The sequence below is a fragment of the Strix aluco genome, chromosome 9, assembly GCF_031877795.1.
Source record: "Strix aluco isolate bStrAlu1 chromosome 9, bStrAlu1.hap1, whole genome shotgun sequence".
NCBI lineage: Eukaryota > Metazoa > Chordata > Aves > Strigiformes > Strigidae > Strix > Strix aluco.
The window spans coordinates 18,992,411-19,016,750 of NC_133939.1; the positions used below are offsets into that span (position 1 = coordinate 18,992,411).

The window sequence follows — 24,340 nt, forward strand, 5'->3', positions numbered from 1 at the left end:
AGAGGGTAGGAAAACAGAGGCTATAAGGAAGGTGCAGATATTTAGCAGGTGAGAAACAGTCATTGGAGAAGCTTACCAGGATACAATGGATTCCTCGTCACTTGAAGCGTTTCCGTCAGGGAAAGCATTCGGTGAAGGTTTGGTGCTGTGCCAGGTTCTCTGACTGGAGAGGTGAGGGTCAGGCTGTGTGGTGATCAGTAGTATTTTTGAAGCAGATTGGACTGGACTGGGAACAATCCAGATTATTTACTGGACCAGGAATAATCCCAATTATTTACCGCAATGACAACCTAGAAACAACTTCCTAGAGAGATAGGCTTTGCAAAACACACTTCTTTCTACTCTCCCCATATTAGTTTGAATAATGTTCCTCCAGTCAGCTGCAAAGCAAGGTGCTTGGCTCTGCTGGCACCTGATCACAACTCAAATTTGAGAATACTTGTGGGCAACCTCCGCATGTAACCCACCTCTGCAGGTTACCTCATGGTTTAGGAATGGAGTGCTCCCTACTGCAAAGATGCACGTTTTTAAGAACAGTGCAAAATTTGTCAAGAGATGGCCAGTACAAGCAGGGGGTAGCCTCTCTTGTGACATATTTCTATGTTGAGGAGCCACACGGTGAAATTTTGAACCCAAAAGAGAGAGAAACAGATGGAGGATATGAAGCGTAATTGCAGGTGGAGGTTGGGAGAAAGTAAATACCATTCGACTTGAAAAAATAATTTCACACGCTAGCAAACAAAAATGAAATTTATAAGGAGTTTATTGGATTGGTAAAATGTAATAAAAAAGCATTTGTGATACTTCTTCTGCAAAGAAAAAAGGCATCTGGCGATTTTGCATATTTGTTTTCCCTTACAAAACATTAGAAAAGCATAACTGATAAAAAGGATAACAACTGGAAGAGCAGAGCAAAGAGGAAAATACATCTCAATATAATTGGATAATGCGTAATAAAAATACAGAAAACACATGCTTAGAACAGCTTTCATTCTCTTACTGTAAAAAGTCATTTTACGTGTTGAATAAAAAATATATGCCGGTTGCTCTGAAAAATGCAGTTTAGAAGAGGTAACTAGCTGAGAACAAAATATATATATCTATATATATTTATAAATATAGAAAATGTGTATATGCTGCATCTGTCCTCAGAACAAACTGGAATAAATGGTTTTCAATTCATGCACACAAGTTACCAGAGAAAAAACTTCATATATTACCTAGTGGACCAATCCTCTAAGGTGCTGATTGCATTTCCTGAGTGCCCTCAAAACCCTGTGGAAGTAGTCAGTGAAGAACAAGTGGCCTGATGGGTTCAGTGACAAGAGAGGCTACTCAGCAGCTCACAGGAGATGCACTCAGCAACTCACAGGATTTGGGAAAACTCCAATGGCAGCAGGATTGGGCCCCTCACAGACTTGTGTAGTGCTTGTGCTCAGCAAGGGGTAAAACTGGTACCCCCAAGCTCTGACAGATGGGAGACCAGTCCTAAAAGCTCAAGTAATGTTACTTCATTAGGATCTGAGGGCATGGAGTGTGCAGCAGAAGGCATCCCTCACGTAGGGAATGCCTCCTTGTGCCTCTTTCTTGCCCAGATACCTAGGCTAGTGATTCACATTTAAAAGGAAGATGCTTCCCATACCACTGAGAGCCTCTGCCTGCTGCTGCAGGACAAGGAGAAGTGTGGTCAGACACGCTCCCCTCCCAACTACAACAAAGGCAACAATGCAAAACCTTCTCTATCTCAAGGGCTAAACCCACAGCAACCATAAACCTGAAATACCACCTCAAACCTGGCCTAGTCATCCACAATGAATTACTTCACATCCAATAAATATCATCACCGGTGAACCCTAGAGCAGACAGGTCTACAGTTGGCAGGGATAGGCCAAAGCATAGCAGCTACATAGGGCAAATACATTCCTGGGGGCACTTCCTCAGTGCAGTTCGAAAGAGCTAAACTAATCTCCCAGCCCTCAGGGGGTTTGCTGTGGGGTATTTAGCCAAGAGGAATCCTTCTGGAATGACCCATGTGTGGTTCAGACCCCCTTGTATTAGCCCACAGGTAAAGCCAATGTGACAGATGAGGCTCTGAAACACAACAAACCTCTGCTGTTTGTTCTGAGCTGGAAACTGCCATTACCAAAACTGCAGAATTAGTACTCCCAGTCTCTCAGCTAACTGGAGGGAAGGCACTGGAGCCTGCCCTCCAGTCTCTCTGATGGTCCACAACACAAGCTGTGGCATGGGAAACTATAGGACCCTTAAGGAAGTTGAAGTGTTACCTAGGCAGACCCTGTCTAGCAAGATCATGAGAGAGTCCAAGCATAACTGCTCTGTCCATACCTCTACCAATACTCAGTCCTCACTCTCCAGAGGGACAGCAGAGGAGGTCACAGTGGTGAAGTACTGAGCATCAAAAAAATCAAACCTTTCCCTTTGCTGCATTTCCAATAAACCTTGCATTTCCTCTCTGAAAAGTTTCCTAAAACATGATTTTGGGGACTGAAAGTGAGAGCACATCAGCCTTTTTAATACAGTAGCACCAATCAAACACCCAGCCTTTGGTTCACCTTCAAATTTTCTCTTCTAACATTATATAAAAAATGAATAGTGGAGAGCTTATAAAAGACAATATTAAGCAAATAAAATCTCCAGATATGACTGACTCTGGAGTTCTGATAAGATAGATACGTTTGAGAAGATACACCCAAGTACCTCTGCTACGGAACCTTTGCCTACTAGACAGTGAGGTGTGTTAAGCAAAATGACAAAATTAACCTCTTGCTTCTCTTCTACATCATTCTCATAGTTCCCATCCCTGCTCAGCACTAGGGCTATTTCTCTGCTGCTCATAAAGGAGCACCACAGGTCTCTGAAAAGGCACATAGTGAAGGAAGTGGAATACACTTTCTGTAAAGGCAGCTATGTTAATAGCCTACTCTCCAACTTGCTGGCTGTTCTGCTTAGATGCTTGTCAGGTGCTTAGCTACTCAGGCATTAGGCACATCAGAAATACTACTTTGTAGGTTGATAAAGCAAAGAACTAGACCAGGTTCAGGGGACAAGGCAGAAAATGTCCATTTGCCAAACCAAAATGGGTTTCCAACCCATACAGACCTGTCAGTAAACCACTGGCAGATGTAAAAAAGTGCCCCAGTCCTGTATTTTCAATGGATACCATCTCAACATAGTCGAAACACAAGCCACAACCTCCAGTTGTGCATTTCAGTGCAAACTGCTCTTATCTCATACAGCCCTGAATGAAACATGAACACAAAGGCAGCCTAATGGAAACAGGATCTTCTCCTCCCTCCCTGCAAATCCAAATCATTGCACACAATCCCATAGCTAATGGCAGAGAGAAAACACCTGTTTCTGGCAAAATACTTGCACTAGGAAGGCAGGACCAAGCCCTAGGCTAGACACAGACTCACCATGGGGAGCAGCCCTGCCTATGGAGAGGATGAGGTGGACCTTGCTTCGTTAGCAGGCCTTCTTCGCTCCCATGCTGCAGCAGTGTGGCAAGCTGGAGCTGGAGCAAATGTTTGCAGAGGAAGTGCTGGGCTCTGGCTCTAGTTTAGGGAACACTTCAGAGGATGGCATTTTTCTCCTTGGCCACCGCGGAGGAAGACAATAAAAAGAAACTATATTGAATGGCCATCTCCTTTTCACTTTGAAATCTGAGCACTTTCCCAAATGAAGGCATTCCTTCCATCTAGAATTCATATTTGGAAAACCTCCCTATATCAGAACTGGAAAATATTCTGATTGCATTTTCTGGTCCTAAACTCTAGGTCAGCTTTCCTAGACAGAACTCCTAACTTTGTTTTAATTCAGTGCCCAAACCAAAATGGCTCCACACCATATAGAGCAAGATTAGGACACAACAAACAATGAATAAAAATAATGACACCAGGAAAAAGCACATGGTCCTGACTATAAGAAATGCTGAATAAGCAAAGCTTCTATGGAACAAAATTAGCATGTGATGTAGGAACATCCATTAAAAAAAAAACTCAGAGCAATTATGCCCTTTATTTTTTGCTACATTTATTATTTTCACCTCTCTCTTCTCACAGATGAAATGGGGCAGGCCAGTTCTTTTTCGTATTCAAGTCAGCTTTGCTCTCTGGACTCTCATGCTGCTGGCACAGACCTGCGGAGACAGGACTTCCCGCACTTCAGGGGAATGCTGAAGTGGGGCTATTTTTTACACATCAAACTATTCCTGTTCACCATACACTCTGCTTCCAAAAATAAAACAAGCATCTGAGTCTTTAAACAAGTGGACTGACCCTTTAAAGTTTCACAACGATGTTTTAAACCTGGGGTAGGAGGGACGGGAACAGGAATACATTTTCCTACTTATGGAATATAATGAAACCAATGTTTCTGGATATTAAATGTTAGGTAATAACAAATCAGAGGTCTGTTGCTGAGCCCGTTCTGCCAGCCAGCCCCTGTGAGAAAAAGATAGTGAGAAAGGGGTTTTTTTGCACTGATGAACTTAAAATGAAAGGAGGGGCAATACACGGGAAGGAAGAGGGTAGACAGGTACATGGCATGGAAATGACTTGCCTGGAGCAACCACACAAGTAGGCAGAAAAATGGCAAATATAACCTGTCTCCTTATTCCCTTAGCCCTGTTCCCAAAACTAGTTTGGGAATGAATTGGGGTAAGGGGAGGAGGGAGCAGCAATCTGAACACAGCAGATGCTCCAGTTTAAACCATATCTTCCCAAAGAGGAACCGAGGATGGGGGCAGGGTAGATGGCTATTATTAATGTCCTTCCGTATATAGCAAAGCAGACATCCTGCATAATGGCAACACAATACATCAATAATAGCCCAAGAATAGCTTCCTACCGTTTTTTTTTTTTTCCCCTGACAGTTAGAAACATAAAGAGAAAAATCAAGCTGCTGAGATAAATAGCTGAGTCTCCACCCCCACCTCAAATTGCCTTGGCATATTTTAAGAGATAAATGGTTCTATGAGAAATTTAAATAGCTTTCTCTTTTCTTTTTTGGCAGCTGCAGGAACTGGGTCAGGTGTAGAAATTATTAATTTCGAAGCCTGAAAAACCCATGTTTGAAACTAAGGTTTTTTTTCCTTTAAAGCATCAACTTTCTTAGAAGCAGAGATAGAAAAAAAAATTAAAATAATTGAGGGGTTTTTTTTTAAACAGAAGTCAGACTAAAAATAATTAAATAACAGTGCAAGCTTCACAAAAGGGACAATTCGTCTAACAGTTTAATGGACATTAAAAGTATCCATAGTGGACTGTTAATGTATTTTGCATAGAGTATAGTATTTGCACAATGGCTTTTGTTCCTCTTGATCAAACATAGCACTGGGAGTATGCCTTGAAGAAAAAGACTGGGGATCACCATTCTGTAGTTTTACCTTAACTTTAGTGCACATTTCCAGTGAGACGAGAGATTATTGCCAGAGTGACCAGCACCAAACACTTTCACAAGGAGCTCATTTACTTATTGCTAGGTCTCAGGATTGACACCCCAGTGAGCTGATCTGCCTGAGGCTGGTGCTCAGAGCTGGTGAATCTAGTACCAAACCAGATGTAAATCACTGCCTTCCCCCTTCCACTCAAGTTACTCTTGCTTTACACACTGATACCAGGATTTCTAGCCCAGCTTCTCTGCATGATACCAAAAGCCATCTTCCTCCTCATGCCATATGTGGAAGAATCTCTTTGCACCCATAAACCCCCGAATCTTACAGAAAAGAAAGGTCAAATCCTGTAGAAACTGCTCTGAACAAAGAAATGCTGATATATAAACTCCCTCACAGGATAGTACACTAGTTAAGACCTGTAAAGGTTCAAATTTCCAGTCCTACAAAGACTCCAAGATCTTGAAAGACACCCAGTTGGCATGCAGCCCACTCCCTCTGCTGCACGGCTGGTAAAATCCACCCCCCCCGTTCCTCGTGCTCTGTTCCATGTCCCAAATCAGGTGGATACCTGAGAAGGAGGATGACTCCCTCGTTCAGACTCACTGCACCTCCGCAGGGCGCACGCTTGTGCTCTACTTCCCTCAGTGACCAATCAAAAATTTAAAAGGTGACAAAGACACAGATGTAAATAGAACTGCAGTACCTAGAAAGTCAGAGCACAGATAGGATCAGAAGACAGACTGTAATTACAGGCCCTGCTACTTATTACATAGGCCAGTTGTGCTACATGAGCCTTCGGTGGAAACTTCCTGTGTAATTAATAAAGGAGAAACAAAATACTTTTGCAATCACTTTTCTAGCTTTCACTGTGGGGGTCCAATCCTGCCATCCTGGATTAGCTCTAATCATAGACAATCTTTCTCTGCATAAACTGAAGGCATCTGTTCTGTCAGACAGTAAAAAAAAAAAAAAAAAAAAAGAAAAAAAAAGGACAAACCCTCATTGCAAACTTACACCATGCAATCAAGAAGGAAAGGAAATCGATCCTGAAAACCCCCCACCCAGATTGTAATCTGACAATGTTTTCAAGGCATCTGGCAAAAAGGAAGAAGAAAGAAGAATGCTATGAAATATTTAAAATCCTACTTCTGTCAGGAATACATGAGAGGGGAAAGGTGAGTTTGAAAGGGCTGCATTATTTGTAAGCCAAAACCTGAAAGCACCACCTTTTGCATAGGAGCATGAGATGCCCTTGGCCCAAGCCAGAGCGGTCCTGAGAACAAGTACCAGGCACTGATTCAACAGGGACTGGCATGACAAAGTCAAGACTGTGTGTGAACAGAACCAAATAAGTGGTCCTGCGCACCATGGTATGTACCATCGGACATCAAGGGTAAAGCAAACAAGAGAGTTAATAATACAGTAAAATAGCTGCATGTTTGTAGCCCATAACTGATCTCATCTAAAGCTTCAATTGTATTTTCAACAGTATGGGAAATAGGGTATCCCCAAGGGAGGATTTCTCCTAAAAGCACTTCTTTTATTGTTGAGACTCTTACCAAAGAGGGACATCCAAGGAAGGGGAAACTGCCCTGTGAGATCCGAGATGCACTGAATGGCACTTTGCTTTGCTCCTGCACCCAGGATCTTGCCCTCTCCATTCTCAAATCCCCACTGGTGTAGAGCACCTTTGCAGAAAGATCTTGGCCAGGCCTGACCACTGGACTAATCCCAACCTGCATCACAAAGAGCAGGTGTGGAAAGAGGCTGAATGTGCCCAGCTGTCATAAGGAGGGGAGCAATCAAGCAGACACTCAGGAGTTACAATGCTCAGCTGTGCCTTTGCTTTGGTCACATCCACCTGCCTGCTGTACAGTTCCAGTAGAAACCATAAAAGACTTCATGACAAGCACTGGGCATACAAATGGGATCAAAATGGTCCTGAAACACTGAAACAAAAGACACTTTGGAACAAAACTGGCACAGCCACAATCCCCACACCACTTGCGTAAGATAGAAAGAAAAATCCCTAGAACGTATTTATCAAAAGCCATTTTATGCAGATTTTTCCTTCTGAATATTTAAAACATGGTGAATATTAAACTTCAGAGATTCTTAATACGTTCCAAAGCCCCACGGACCTTTGAAATGCTAGCTCATCAATATGCAACATCTAATCTTGTCAAAAAAAAAAAAGAGGGGGGAAAAAAAAAAAGCTATTCATCCTCTGCACATAGAGGTTACAGCGAGGATCCCAAGGAAAAAAAACAACTTCCAGCATCTTATGCAATAGGTTAAATTTACTCTGGTTGGGAAAGTTTCACTTTCTGCAAGAGAGAAAGTGCCTGTACGTGCATTGCTGCTGGAAGCTTCTTCTGAAGTGTGAGGCTGAAACTGTGTAGCTGGATTACAGTAAGTAGTTTATTAAAATAACCAAGGCTTGTGGCTTTGCATCCTGTTCCAGTCCAATGTAGTCTCAGGATCCCCTCTCCAAAGGCCAGCAGACAGTGCGCCACCTAAAAATCCATTCTAGTCCAAAATGCTGTGGTTGAAATGGCTTTGCTTGTTTATAAAGTTTAGTGTTTCGTATCGCTTGCATCTGACCTTCAGCAGAAAGAAAAGCTCAGTTAAATTGTGCAAATATGTACCAAATGGGAGCAAGGGAAAGCAGCCAAAAATGCTGCATGAGCTTTTGCAGGGCTGCAGCCTTTTAGGAGCACCAGTGAGATGAACTGGATGAGAGGCCAAATTGATTTAGGCTCCAGGCAGGAGCTTAAAACACCATGACATCCAAATTCACAAAGAAAATGTTCTGTTACTGCAACCCCAAATTTCCTGCACATGAAAACACTGTTTTCTTTCATCTTTAGGAGATGGTCGTTCTGTAATCCGACATTTAAAAATGAACAAACAAACAGGAGTCAGCTGACAAAGGATTCTTGCTGGTGAATGGAAGTAGGTCACTCTGAGTATTTTGCCTTTACAGTCTGGCTTAATGTTAGTGTTGTACACAAAACAGTAACAAAACTGCACTGGAGACAGGGAAAGACTCTAATTTTGTCTTTTCTATGAAAATTAGCATTAACATTCTGCATTAATGTGCAATGCCTCCCCAGTACCCGGTATCTGGTTAATTAAAAAAAAACCAAACACAAAGCAAACCACACACTAAATTAAACAACAACAAAAAACCCTCACTGGTCAGCCTGCATTTAAAGACATCTAAGTATGAGTAACCGGGCAGAGAGGAATTTTCCCGAAGGAACATAAAAGAAAATGAAAGCTCCACATACAAGTCCAAATAAAATCTTCTGTCTGTCATGAATGCAAATTCTGCTTGCCCTTTTACAGAAACATATTAAAGGAATAAAACTGGAGGAAAAAATAAAAGAGGAAAAACTAATAAATTTGGTTTTGGAGAAAAAATTGTTTAAAAACAAACAAAACATCCTTCAAACAAATTTCTTCACGATCAATCCCTGCAATCATGTGGTTCTAAATTACATGTTTAAATATGACTGAAAAAGTAAGGCACAATTTCATAATCATTTTAAAAGCAATAATTATAATAATTTTCTTTGATATCCATGTGGCAGGCCACTGATACTATGGATGCACAAAACTACTTGATTAAAGATCTGGAAAAGTTCTTCCAGCTACTAGCTAAGACTCACAATACCTCTGTGAAGTAAGTAACATACCATCTTCATTGCAAAGCTGGGTGCACGTTGAGCAAATGGAAAAAATGGGTAAGAGAGCTGCTTGCAAACAAAGGGAGGCAGAGGCAAAAAAGTAGAGACACCCCAAGTGCCCTGTTCCCGGTGAGGGACTCTAGCCCCTGGAAATGTAAAGGTAATGGCACCACCTGGGGCTTCTGTTTCCTTCTTCATTTTCTGAAAGATCTAGGTATGATGAGAAATGTGAACAAACAGCACAATTTAAAAAAACCCCAAAGTTTGAACTGAATGCTCCTGATACCAGAGATCACCCCCATTGCTTCCCCATGTAACATGAAGCCAAAGAGACCAGGAACACATAGCCAGGAATAAAGCCCAGTGGGGTGTAAGTAGCAGTGCTCAATATCGCGGCCTGCATTTCTACTGAGTTGTAGCCCCACAACCACCTTATGTGTGTGTGTGAGTGCATATGCCAGAGCAGTCTGCAAGTGTTTGAGCTTAGTTTTTTCAGATCACAACGGAGAATTTCCAGGCTGAAATGAGAGCTGTTCCTCAACGTCCACCAGGAAACCTACCGAGGTTATGGTTTTACTCTTAGATTTTTAGATGCTAGGTAAATGTTACAATTTCACAAGTTTAAAGTCAACTCTCTCTCATGCTCCAAATGCCAGTCGGGCAATCGACTGTTGCAAATTCAAACTTGAAATGCTGAGGAAGCCAGGTAGTATTTCTAGAAATGTTTAAGGAGAAATGGCATTCCCAAGCCCAGAAGGGTATGTGAAGATCAAGTTCAAACAGTATCTCTTGATCTTCATGGTAGTTGCCATAATATACTTATATTCTTCAATAATTTCAGGGGAAAAAAAACCCCAAAGAATAAAATTGTAATTGCCACAGAAAAAGACCCTGGCACTTCCCATAGCCAGCCACTCCATGGCTTTAAGATGGGAAAGAAAAATGAACCCAACAGAAGTAACACTGTTATTTTAAGAGTCACATTATTTGGATTGTTCTAACAAAGGAAACAGTGACTTCAAAATTAGCAAAACTGGTTAAAAATAGGGAAAAAATGTCTTGTGAAAAGTTTCAAAGCTTTTTTATTTCACCAGGTCCAGTACTGAACTGTTTCCCAAGAACACATGTGCTTGTTTTTAAATAGAATTTTTATCCAAAGAAGTTTTCAAAATCATCACAAAAATGTTAATTTACTAGCAGAAGAAACCCAACAACTACAAAAAACAGAAAGATAACATGGGTTTTTGAGAAATGAAAATATTTGTTAACAATTTTGAAATTTATTTAGATAAAAATTCAATATGGTTTTATTTACAATAGCAAAAAAACCACTCCACCTCTTGTGGATCACATTGCAAAAAGAAAGAATTTCTCATTTTAAAAAATGTCCCTTCTGACATCACATAATTTAGAGTAAAAAATTGTGACCAGCTCTAACTGGAAATAGTGTTCTCACAGCTCTCTCTTAGTTTGTACTTTACTAACCCCTAGATACTACTAAGTAGTTCCTGCTATCCTTTGGCAACAAACTCTCAATTACCATCACTAGTGTTTTCTCACAGGAATTTCACCACAGTGAGATTCTTCAGCACATCTCTCTCTGATTACAGTACTGAAGTCTATATAAGGTGTAGTCGACCCAGCTTGGTGAACAAATAGCAAATCAACATGATGAACCAACTGCAGGAACCAGGTAGCAATAGAAACCAGTTATAAACTCAAATCCTTTCTGAGCCATTCAGCTGAAGCAGCGGGTGTCTAACATTTATCTTTGATGCTGAAGGAGGGCAAAGACACAGTATTTCCCTCAAGGACCTTCTCTTGGCTCCTGTTATCCCTCACTTTCTCAAAATCAAAAGGAACCAGCATTTATCAAACCCAAGCTAGGCTTTGCTGACCATGACCAGGCAGGAGCCGTAACAGGTCCAAAGAGATTTCAGTATGACTTGTTGCATATTCTCTTCAACAACCAACATTTCTCTAAAAGACTCCTTTTTCTCATTCTTTTCAGGAACATTTTGCTGACAGGTAGAAAGTCAACTTAAGGCCTGTGTCTCATGAAAGTCTCGCTCCTGCCGTCAGGATGAACGTTGTTATGTAGAGTTCACTATGGTAAACACTTTGGTACTCCCACACCTCTATGATTAAGTCATTACCCAAGTGTTTTGCAACCGTGATAAGAATTAAAGTATTAAAAAAACCAAAAACAAAATTAAAGGTGCATTATCTGATAGGCTAAGGCAATGGTGTTGCTTTCTGTTTTTAAAAGCAACGTTCAGGCAATGATTAAAATAAGTGACAATAAAACCATCACATTCACAAAATACTAGTGTTAGCCTTGGGGATATGCTTAAGGATTGGGCTGTAACCAAGGCAACCCAATCTTCTGGAGAAAGTTTAAGTAGACAGTTTTAAAGCCATGGTTCAAAGATACAGTAAATCTGGCTGTAGGGCTACTTTTGACATATGGAAACTGCCACAGCCACCCGACATGAAGCACTGATCTTGCAATAACTCATCCTGCTGTTGTCCAAATGTTATGTTGGATCAGCCAGTGGGTGCCCTCCTGCAGTTGGCATAAGAGCGACACAGGAGCCATTTCATGTGTTCTGGGTAATTTGACAGAAATCTGACTGTGCCCACATCCTACCTATGACTGGGTGATATAGAATCAGTCTGATATAAATGACTGTAGACCCATGGCTTATGTCACACCATGCAATGGCTTTAAGCCTGTGCTTAAACAAACTCCAGGGTCTTAAACATTTTGCTAAATTAGAACCTGATCCTGGACCCTCCTGGGCCCTCTCTGGCCACACAAATCACAGGATCAGGCCCTACTTGCCAATAAATGCTAGACAAAGCCAAAGCAGCACAAGCAAAAGCTGCAAACTTGAACAGAAGTGTCTGTGTGATCTTCCAATTCTTTCTGAAAGGAACAGTTTAGACATTACCACAGCCACAGACAACGTGACTTTTTATCACGGCTAAGAAGTCCACCTTAAAAAAAGCAAGGTCTCTTTGGCAAAAAGACTCCTTCTTTGGAACAGATAAAACAGGCTATATTATAAATATGTGACAAAGACTGTGATGAAGCAATATCCCAGTGGTTCTTAATTGCAGTGCAATTGAGATAAGTCCACCAACATTTGCTAATTAAATCCCAAAGCATCAGAGGGGAGATTTCCACACACATGCGGGTGATGAGAGCCTCTGTGATGTATATACATTTATGCAGTATCTTCCAAATATATTTATAGCCATTTTAGAAGCCAAAACCACACGCATTACAGAAAATAAAGAAGAGTGATTTGGACACTCACTCCTTCCAACAGGCAGATGGCTTTGGTGTTTCAGGGGTGAAAACAAAAACATGACAGTACCTTTGCCCAGATGTGTCAGGTCTAGAAATTAGCCACAGTACCTCAAATATCAACACTGCTGAATCTTTGTCAAACATCGTCCATCCATGGAGTATTTAATGTTTGAAAAGTTTGGCTCTCACCTCTCTGCATGCCAGCCCAACTCACCACAGCACCCTAATATCCCAGAGGATTCAGATCTAGATCTCCTGGCTGCCCCTTAGCTTTGAAATGGGCTGAAATCCCAAACCTACATACCAGCAAAATTTTCTGGAAAGAGAAGACAGAACTCCAAAAATCAGTAGTTTTGGCCAATCTGTGATTAGTTTAATTCCCATAACGTTCCTGGGAAGTTGGAAAGACGCCCTCTCGTGCAGAGGGCAGAAGACAAGAACCCATATGACTAGCTCCAAGTCCAGCCTATGGCAGGGCCATAAAAGGCCCAGAGGCTCTGGACTTCTGTCCTCCTTAGTCTAGGCCACATTCTGCATGAAGGCACAATAGCTCATTTCCATCAATTACCCCAGTGTTATTGAGGAGAGTCTCATCAGCCACTGGATTTAACACTAACAAGAATAAGGAAGATCAGAGTTATGTTTGCTGCCCCATGAATGGCTTATTCTGCACCTGAGTGCATTATGTCCTTCCCTGTGCTTGCAGAGATGTAAAATCCTCCACAGGGATATAATGGTGTTAGCAATCCCAGCTCTGACCTTGCTTGTTTTCATAAGGCTAGTTCAAAATGGATTTGCTCAATGGTTGCGAGGTGTTTTTGACTAGTGGTGGTGCAGACTGCAAGTAAAGAAGCGAGCTCAGAAGTACCTTACGTGCCATAGTTCAGGGAGCAGGAGCCCAGATGGAACCTGGCAGGAGTCACGGTGAAAAAAAAAAATCTGTTTATGTCTGAGGCGGTAAAATTCTTGAAGGCCAGGGTAAAAATCTAGTATAAAAAGGCAAACTGCTTCGGCACAGCCACTGTGGTGGAGAAGGATTTCTTTTGCTTAATGATGCCACCCTTCTACAAAGAAGGATTCATTCTGAGCTGTGAATTTTGGGAAACTTCCCTGACACTGATGGAGTTTGCCAACACATAAACCGTGTAAGGAACAGAGGTTTCAGACTGGTATTTCTCTATTTGAATTTACTGTATACAGTTAAAGCTATTAAATTTCACAGTACTCTTCCACAAAGGTTAGTGCTAAACTGAAAGGAAATGCATCATTTGCAGGAGCTGCAGTGAGTATCTCAATTTTTCCTCTTTGTTTCCTATCGGTCTAGCTCATCTAACTTTTCAGCATTAGTGGGTATAATTATACCAGGCTTCTGTTAAAGAGAATAAAGATGAAAGCACCACATTCTTATTGTTTTTCAGTGGGTGCATGAAAAAAATTCTTATAACTTACTCTTGAAAAGTGCCAGTTTGTCACTTATATGGTCAATCAGCCTGCAACTGTTTCAGTTCTACTTCTTAATTTAAGTGCAAAGAAAGGTATTTTCTTTGATTACATCTGCAAATAAGATATTAATGTCAATTCAGTGATATGAAAATTACTCCCTCACTATGTAATTTGCACCTTAGTTATTATGGGTTTCATGAACAAGAATATTATAGCTGCTTAGAATGCTGTGGATTTCCAATTTTTAAGGTTTTTTTTTAATTAACCGAACTAAAAAAAAAACCCCACCAACATGAGAAAAAAAGATTATCTGTGCCCAGCTTTTATTTACCTTGGCATATGCATTAATTCTGGATCGAAGATGAAAATGCTGCTGCTGGCCCAGCACCCTTCTGCAATGACATTTCACCAGAGAAAAATTATAAGAGGCTGGGATGAAAATGAAAGAAAAAAAAAAAAGTGTACTTTTTGGAATGGCATAGAGAAGGGTTTAATACCTTCTTTAGCTTAAGATAAAATCTGAACAACTGCATGTATTTAGTAGGATCCTTTTTGCTGTTGTTCAAATAAGATCCTTAATTTTTTTAATGAGAACTCCAGATCATGTGTGTTAACATCCCTGAAATGTATATCCCAAGGCTTGATTCAATCCCTGTTAACAGTTGAAGGAAAATCCTCCCACTGCAATTAACAGGAGATGGAACAAGACTCTACTGCTTAAACATCTACCCAGAAACCAACACTGCCAGTGGTCCCACTAGAACGGGCTGTGTGAGAGAGTGGCGTAAGATTTTTTTGAGCACCGCTTCGCACTGCAGTTCTATGTAGTTTTTTTTTTTTAACCACTGGGATTTTAAAAATGTGTTTCCAGCCCCACATCCTTAAAAGACCTTCTCAATGGACATGATTGGCTTATACCTCTGGTAAATCAAAAGCACATTGTGTGTGTGTGTGTAGTGTGTGTGTGTAGTGTATAGTGTGTGCAAGCTCACATCTTTCTGTGATTGCTCATACATTGTGAATTGGAAGCATCGCTACTGAATAAATTTATGCAATAGCAAAATATAATTTCATAAGAAAAAGAAAAAGCCCTATTAACTGGAAGGGAATGGAGACAAGTAAGGGCCTAAGAAAAAAGATGTAGATAACAAATCTGTGTCCCAAGGATACAAGGTCACACCTACACTCTTAGGTGCAGTACAGTTGAAGCTGCATTGTTTGTGTTGTGATGAGAGGAGTGCTGGGTCTGCTCTCACACATTCTAAGGCAGTGGACCTAGTTCTGCTGGTGATCCGGATCCTACTGAAGTCAAAGGGAAGCTCCCCATGACTTCAGTGAGAGTTGGTCAGGTTCGCAGAATAACTTGGGAGAAAGAACTATCTCAACCACCTTTCACCAACTACCTTCATGTACTTAAAAGACAGGAATCAAACAGAAATACAGTTAAGATCATGTTCAGACCTCCTTCTACAGGCGGCTAACTTAGGTTCTGTGACCACTCATCTCCATCGGCTGCAGAGAGAGCAGGTGGTCTGACTCACTCGCTGCCCTCCTGAAAGTCATGTCTAAATTAGGTGCCTGTCACGGGCAGTCTGAACACAGCCCCTTGAACTGCCCTCTTGTTCCAAGGCCCTCCAGTTTTACTTTTTTTTTTTTTTTTTTTTTAAAAGAACAGAGATTCAGACCCTAGGCTGGAAAGAAATCATGCAAAGCTTGTGCAATATCCCCCAACAGGCATCCTGGGGAGGGTCACAGTCGATACTCAGAGATCAGTGCTGGCCTTGGCAGTCAGAGCCTGGATCCGAGCAGAGTTGCAGGTCTTGCAAAGGATGTGCCCATCCAGAGGGTAACAGCCCTGATTGTCCCCTTCAGACAGGAGGCCACCACAGTCCTAGGAAATAACCAAACAAAGAGCAAAGTAAATAAGAAAGAAGAACAAGATTAAGTGAAGAATCTGTTAATCAAAGAAACTCTCTCCTCACTCTCCACCTTGTAACAGGATCCAGCCTGAGTCAGCGTAAAGCATGAAGCTGAGGTACGTGATGTCTTTCACGATTAAGCCATTTCCTGATAAGAGACAATGCTGCAGAGAAGATGGGTTCCCAAGCTCTCTGCTGAATTTAATCCAATTGAAAATAAAAGGAGATTATTCCCTTCACATTTCTGATGAAGGAAAGGTCTTTAGCACTGGAAAAAACATCAAACTTAAGCATATATTTATTAATGCAAAAAAGGATAAAGAAGAAGCATCACTTGGGAAGGAAGTTTGGTACCAATATCTGACTACAGGTAATCTCTGGAAGAGTTAATGCCACAAAGCTATAGCAGCCATTCCAGGGGTGACAGCTAAGCAAACTCCCTGCCTGTCTACTCTTACCAGAATCCTCACCTGTGTTTGTACTGCAATTGCCCCAAAAGGTTGTGGCTGAAAAGAGGTCACTGAGACAGGCACATGGAAACCCCAATAAAAGGCCCAAAACCTGCTTTAGAGACCTCAGCCTCTAAATACATAAAGCTAAGTATACCTGCTAGGAAAGTTGTGAATTATCCCTCACTGTGTGATCAAGCAATCACTTGGCCCAAGACTGTTGATGGAGCTGCAGTGAGGGGATTACAGTTTGCTTAGAGGCCATGCCTCTTCATCATAAATCTGTGTTTCCAAATATACCTGGCAAGCAAGTGGTGGAAAGCGTATTATCATTGTTGTTCCTTTTGAGATAGCTGAGGTACATGGAGATGAAGGTCAGGTGAGTGTCTGTGTCCTGTGCGACCGCACCTACTTCTGACATTCATGTGTGTGAAGCCTAAGTATCTCAGTGGCCAGTGTTAGGACACGCTGTATAACAAATTAGGCTCTACAAAATTTAGTGTAGGAATGTCCCAGCACCTTTAAAAACTGGGCCTAAATAGTGGGCTGCTATGTACCCTGGAAGCCAAGGTCAGATTGAGAAGTGAACCAGATGCCTCAAGTTTCAGCCTAGACCTTTAAGCCTTAGTCCATCCTTCTTTCTGGTTAAAGTTATTAAAGCCTGCAACTGCAATAAGAAATACATTTGGTCTCATTTTCTTACCCTGCCATCTGGCTGATGTATTATCCAACAAGTAATACTTGCATTGAAGAATTCTTGAAGGTTCCCTAACACAGCTGTTCCCACATGTTAATTGCTTTAAGGTGATTTTTATTCTCTGTCTTCAGATTCTTACCATCAAAATTATATGAAGTGCGTAATGAAACTGAACAGGAAAATAGCACAAAAAACATTGCACAAAACAAGAATGATCATGTTTATGTGTCCATTAAAATTCTTCAACCCAGAGCCATATGTTGAGTTTCCTGTACAATCTTGCTCAAATTCTAACATGCATTAGCTTTCATTTTAAGAACATAAACATGAGCAACGTTCCTGTCCAAGCTATAATTTATGAAGTTCTCAAATATTAAGCCCTAATTATCTGAGTCACATTCTCTTGCTCTCCTAATGAACCTGTTATAAACAAGGGACCTGATTTTCTTCTCATTTGCACTGATATAAATGAGAAAAATTCCTCGCATGCTGCAGTCAACAAAGTGATTTGATTGTAGAGCCAGTGTTACAATAGGGTATGCCTGTCGTATGTGTAACATGAGGCATTGATGAAGTTAAGCCAACCTTTGCTTTCTGTCCTTCACGTCATTAGAATACTAACCTCACATCGGTAGCACTGGACATGGAAGTCACGATCCAAGGCGACAATGCGTACAGTCTCCTCTTGTCCTGGGGCCGGCATGATGGGCTCCTTACACACTGAACATCTTGGTGCAAATTTCCTGAAGAAAGAAGAGAAGGTCCCAGTCATCCTCAAACTCAGAGCGAAAGTTTTTGTTAAATGCGCCAGCAAGCCAGAAACATGTGCATTTGTACAAACACATGCATATGTACACATATGTCAGTTTGTAGCTTTGCTCAGCTGCCTCCTTGAAAAGAATAAAGAAGGAGCACTTTAGTCTTACAGTGCTATTTCAGGCTTGCAGGATATTAAAGAGCATTTTGAAGACTACTAGGAGAGGACTTCAAGAGTATCTGACAGGCAGTAAAGCATATTCTGCTTGCCCTAATTAACAACTAAAGTGCCTGTTGAATGACCCACTATCATGACATCTATGCATTGCTGCAACCCTCAGGCTCAACCACCAGCCTAACTCTAAGAAAGTCCATGAAAATTCTAAGGTGAGAAAGACAACCAGGATCTGCTTCAAGAGCATCTCCTGGAAAAAAAAAATCAAAATATTAAAATTTGGAAATTGGAACAAGTAGGTAAAAAGTCTTAGTAGAGATGGTAAACAGATTTGCCTTACACTACACTAATTTGTCGAGGTTTATCTCATCCTTTATAAACTTCTGAGCCATCTTACCCACTTATGCACCCAGGAGCACACTCCAAGCTGTGCTCACTCTCAAATAAGAAGCATCAGGGCAATTCTGCCTAGCTGCATTTTCTTGCTAAAACCAACTTTCAGTTATCTGTTAGTGGGTTGCCCAGGCTTAAAAGGGAACACCTGTCTGGGTGCAGAGACACCAACCAATGCTGTCTCTTCCACAGTCAGCCTGAGTCAGAGCTGTATAATAATCACTATGTGAAGGAATTGGCTTGAAGTAGGGTCAGCTCAGGGATCAAGAGAAGCACAGACCTTTCCTTTCCCCCTTATATTGCCCATCATAGGCCCTTCTGGCTAATTCACACATGTTCTGTATTAGCTCTAGTTTTGCTCCCTGCAGTTGCCCATGAGAAGTGGCCATGTCTGCTCCTAGGCAGGTGGGGATGCTTGAGAACATTTAGCCTGTAGTGAATCACTATTTGCTGTTTTGGTTCAAAACCTACGGGTACCAATTCCCTGGCTGCAAATTCTGCTCACAAAAAAAGAAACGTACACCTACAGAATCTGCTGCCATGTAATGTGAGCCGGGGTCACGGGCTATGGAGTGACAGAGGGCAATGCTTACGGCAAACATCAGAACACAAGAAGATCAAAGGCCCTTCTCTTCTGAAATGCCTAGGAAAGATTGACTCTGCCACCCAGTCTGTCACATGAACCACCTCAGAATTAACTAGCTTAGAAAAGGAAAAAAAAAAAATCTATCTGTACTAGGAATAAAGAAAAATATTAATTTCAGTGGCAGCAGATGAAAGATGTCTGTGTAGCTGCGATCTAACGAAAAAATGAATTAAACAGTGGCTGTAGCGAGCACTCTGAAAAATAACTTAAATGGATCATGATATGACCGGAGCTGTAATCGCAGTTAATTATATGCTGCTTCATGCAGGAGCTTCCTTGTGCCATTTAACTCAAATGTGGTGCTTAAAAATACTTCAACATTTCTTTGTCCAGGCCACTGTGGGTAATTCATTATGAGCCACATATTAACTCCCAGGACCCAGAGATGACTCCTACAGACTTCAGGGGATGTGGATGTGCTACTGTGGGGCCTAAGCTCAGGGGTACCTAAGTGACAGTGTGAGCATCAGCTACAGTTCTGTTATCAAGAGGATGTAGAGCACTTGACCTCCAGACCAAGAGGACATGCCATCCCTAATCAATTAAAACTGGGATGGCCGAAGTGCTGCTAAATGCACAGTTGGCCGAAGACATTGAGTGTCACATTAGGTTTCGTGCTGTTCCTGTCATCTTCCCCTCAATCTTTCACTCAACGATTTTGTGTCCTTTCCTTGGATTGACATTCTCCCACTTTCTGCTCTCAGAGCCCTGAGGTCCACATCCAGTCACTGCCAAAAGACTCCAACAGGGGGCATCAGCTCTTGCTCCCAACCTTTCTCCTGAAGGCATGTGAGTCCTTGGCCTGTTGGGCTTGGGGAAGGAGCCGTCTCCGAATCGTAAGTGGATGTGAGGGAAACCTTTCAGGAACCTGAGTGGTGCGTAAGCCTTCTGTTGGGCCTGTGCTCAGGACTGTATTTTACCTTATGCACAACTGCTGGCACAGAAAAGCAAGGCAACACAGCAGCTGCCAATTAACCCAGCCTATCTGAGCTACAGGGAACATCCTCATGTTGGATTTTAACATGCCAGTTGATCGTGGCTGCTTCCCTTTCTGTCAAGTCAGCCTGCTTCTTTGAGCTTTCAGGCCCACGCACTGATGTCATGAGAGGCTCTAATTAAGTCTACCCCCTTAGAAATTAAGAGATAAATGGTTGAGATGTAAACTCACATTTGTCAGTATTGATTTCTCTTTTAATTGAGGGGTGTAATGTGTCTGTCTTTTCCATACAGGGGAAACATTTGTGCTCTGATTATATCTACCTGTCTTCCTTAGATTAGTTGTGATGATGGGGGTGGTAGCGTGGCAGTGACAGAAACTACTTGCAACTATACCTTTCAACTTACTTTAAATAGCAGTTTCACTATAAATTATTACCAGGGCTGTATTTGTAGCAGCTTTAAAAAGCTAATTAGCAACTAGAAACAAAAGGAGCTGTGAGCATCCTGTGGCCACCTAGATCCCTCTAGCCAGTAAGCAAACACCTGCCGAGTGCAACAGTACAGGACCTCTCTTAATTGCTTGGTGGAAGAAGAGGGGAGATGCTGATGTGGAAGTGTGGGTACAGGCAGTGAGGAGAAACATGCACATGCTGAGCGCAGGGGAAGGCAGGTGAAATGCAGAGCATTTAAAATGGAGGAACACAGAGGTTATCCATAAATTCAGATCTAAGCAAAACAGAGATCAAGCAGCATCGGCCCCTAACCAATTAATCTCATATGCCATGGTATGCCTGCTTGGAGCAAAAGCTCTGCCTACTGTTTAAGAGCCTTGGGAAGAAGTGGCAGAGGGTTCAGATCTTTTTGGACACTCAGACTAAAAAAGGAGGATTTTTAGGGACAAAAGAGAAATAAACAAAAGACAATAAGCAAAGCCACTGACAGCAGCTTAGTCCTTACTTATGGAAATCCTCGATGCAGTGGATGTTCCCACCGGCATCCACAGTGAAGGGGATCCCATCCAGGCTGCGATGGCACATCACGCAGGTGAAGCAGTGGGGATGGTAGGCCTTCCCGGTGGCTCGGAGGATCCTTTCCATGATGGGCTTTGCGCAGACGCTGCATTGCTCCAGTGTGTTCTGCAAACAAAACATACACAACAGATGTGAGCACCATCCCGGCAGGACATTTACAAAGGTCAGCTGGATTGGAGGCTGCTGCTGGTCTACTTGGAAGCTTTAGGTACTTTCTTTTCATTTCTTCTAGAAAAGTGCAGTACAGTCAACAACGAGTATGATAACAGCACAGGGCCTGGGTCAAGCCTTTAGTATAGTGTGAGAACACAAACCAGAGCCTTCCATCAGCAGCTCTGATAAACGATCAGAGATGGCCCATCAGGTGGGTGTATCTCAGACACTGCAGCTTCTGTAGCCAAGAGCACGTGAAGGAGTTATGCAGCCTGCACTCCTGGGTTTTCGCCTCCAGACTGCCCAGTCTATATGACCTTTTGCAGCCGAGGTGATTAGAGACAACCTCCACAGCGTGCAGCGCAAAGCTGAAGCGCAAACTCCTGGGGCTACACAGAGACCCCCTAACTGCTCTGTCAATACAGCTCCCATAGGAAAATCTGCCTTGTAGGAAAATCTTGATCTTATTCTCCCACCACAGAGACTACTGTTGAGTCTGGGGAGAGAACAAAGCAGTGTCTACAGTGAAAGCACTGCAAGGACAGGAGTTCAGGATGACTTAAACTGTTCATTTACCTCCGGCCCATGATGTTTGAGATAATGACTGTGAAGAGCCAGCTGTAAGGCCATGATCCTTGCTGCACAGGTTTTACATACTGGCCTGCTCCTGAAGTGCTGGAGCCAAAAAAACCTTTCAAGTAGGGTCCATTGAATGATTCATTTCAACCCTCACTCACCCTTGCAGTTAATTATAGAAACACCAAGATAATTTTGCTTCAGAGGGTTGTCTGTGAGCCACACCAGCTCTTCTGACACCAACTGTGCAACTTACCCTTTCAAACCAAGCACCTTAAAGGCATATTCCATGAATGGAGGGTGCAACCCACATAGATGCAAAACAATAAATCTATGGCAATAATTTGGGTCATTCACTGGACTTTAGGAAAGCAAACTTCACCTACTATGCTTGCTTGATGCAAGTGGAGTTATCAAACAGTGTTATCAACCAGTGTTTGAATCTTGGATGAGGTAGAAAGTCTATGATTACAATACTGATTATGATTAAGATAGACAGAAATAAGGAGGGGGGAAAAAGGAAAGGAAAACATCTAATGGGACAGAAATATAAAAAGCTGCTGTAAGGCAGATCATGTTGACAAACACAGGAAGGCTAAAGTTCTTCTGCTTCCTCATGCAACAAAATTCCCAGGGAAAGTAGTGCTTTGACTGACCGCATTGTTATTGCTTCTTTGAGCCAGTATTCTCAGGGGCAAGATCCAGCCCTTACATGTGCAGCCAAAATGTATTGTCAGGAGATGAATCACCCAGGAGCTCAGAGAGGTTACTTCTACGCTCACATATTTGCTATCGGACATTATCTCTGGGCTGCAAATCACTGGTAAGATACAAACGTAGAAATACACAGGTTCATATCAGGAGATCAAAAGGATTGTTTTTGGAAAGGTTGATATGAAAAGTCCTGAATTTCAACCCATATGAGAACTGCCTCACACATTTGTAAAGAGAGCACAGCCAGACTAGCGTTGGTTTGAGACTGGATTTTGCTTTATGCCTTGTAATAATGGGCAGGAAAGAATTATTGCTGGCCTTTCTGTCTGGTTGCTGTCACCATCATCATCATTATAACAGTAGCTGGTATGCCAGAAAAAGCAAGGTCAATAATTTTCTCCTTGGAGAAATAACCTGGCAAATTTACCATTTTGCTTTGCATAAACAGATCACATCATCTCAGTCCGTATCCATGCTGTTCCCTACATTGCCAAGGACGGAATGCAGCATACCTCCAGATGCTGATGGAAGACTGTGCCACTCGTAAGGCATTTGCTATGACACCTGAATATGCGCAGGTATGGAGTGTTTGCCTCACCAAGTCACTGCTTGCTTCATTTCCAACAGTTGCCAAAAACAGAGGCCAAAGTATGAGAACAGGGCAAGCAAAACACAGCAATTCCTTAGGCTATGCTTCCAGCATCCAGCAATTTCTGGCTTAGGAACTTCCTGAGCCAGAGCTTGGCTTCTCCATACTTAGCCTCAAGTGGATGTTTCTCCCATGAACTTTCCTGATCACTTTTTGAATTCTGATAAACACTGAGCAGCCACAACATGGCCTCGAGTTTCAGGGCTTACCTACATGTTGGGGGATGATCTGCTAAGCAGTTCCCCTGGTCTGCTACTGCAGCCTATGTAAGAGCACCTCAACACTGAGCACAGCCTACCTGGTACCGTGAACAGAGCAGAAACCTACCTGCAGCTGCAATCCACCCTGCAAAGGGATTTAACACCAAACAGCATGTCCTGGATATGCTCTCACCACAGCTCTGATACAACTCCTACTCACATGTTTCAGATACATAGAGTTTAAGACTACAAGGGATCATTACAATCATCTTGTCTGACATCTCGTGTTAACACTGACTTTGGTAGGAGTTTTGCAGTGACCAGGACAGCAGGTAATCACGCTTCTGGATTATGCCTTCAGAAAACACACATCTTCTGCTCTCAAATCTCAGCTCAGTCACACCCTTTCACATTCTCACAGCTAAGACAGACAAGTGTTTTAAATTAACCAACTCCTGATTAAGCCTTCTATACAACCTGAAAATCAGACCTAAGAAATTTATTCTTTTCATCCTTCCAAGTCTGTACCAGTGAGGAAAAACAAAGTCATTAGTTTCAGACTCCAGCTCACTCCCTGTCTGGGAGTATATTTGCTTAAGCGTCTTTCCTTGCTAGAACCCTGGCTCAGACCCTTCTCTTCAAGGTGTTACCAGAAGATGCCAAAGGGAAAGCTTCCTTGAATCACACCCATTTGACATCAGGTTGCTGTAAGGCAGGATTTGGCCTGTGGAGCTAACAGGGTTTTCTTTGATTCTCTAATCAGGTTATCCCACATGCCTAAGTGCTGCCCCAGCGTCTAACAACCTGCACAAAGGTATCTCTGCACGTTATGGGAATAGCATCCCTGTAGGATTATAAGTTTGGCTTCTTGATTTTGCTCTCTTTCACAGTTTAGCTAACTTTTCTAGCACCACCTGGAGCTTTCAGACCTTCAGAAAGTCAAACAAGATGAAGAAAAAACCTAACAGCCCTATTTTTCATCTTTTCTTCCAAGCTGCCACTGTCAGCCCTCTCTGTAATCAACAGGTAGAGCTGAGCGCATCCGATGAGCTACACAGAGGGCCAAAGCAAGGCACAGAGAAGAAAGATAAGAACCAGCTACGAAACATCAGACCTAGGGGCTGTGGTCAAATCCATGTCATAAGAATATGGACCATAAATACAGCAAGGGCTGAG

At 42.2% G+C, this 24,340-nt stretch overlaps 1 protein-coding gene across 22 annotated transcripts in view; it reads right to left on the reverse strand.

Moving 5' to 3' along the window:
• Positions 1-745: 745 nt before the first annotated feature.
• LPP (LIM domain containing preferred translocation partner in lipoma) overlaps positions 746-24,340 on the reverse strand; it is a 348,295-nt gene continuing 324,700 nt past the window's right edge. For all 22 annotated transcript variants that reach the window (XM_074833994.1, XM_074833988.1, XM_074833995.1 and 19 more), the window contains 3 exons: positions 20,799-20,977; positions 17,555-17,675; positions 746-15,758 (listed from right to left, as the gene is read on the reverse strand). In XM_074833994.1, the coding sequence (XP_074690095.1) occupies positions 15,630-15,758; positions 17,555-17,675; positions 20,799-20,977 (429 nt within the window). In that variant the 3' untranslated portion in view covers positions 746-15,629. The remainder of the gene's footprint in view (positions 15,759-17,554; positions 17,676-20,798; positions 20,978-24,340) is intronic.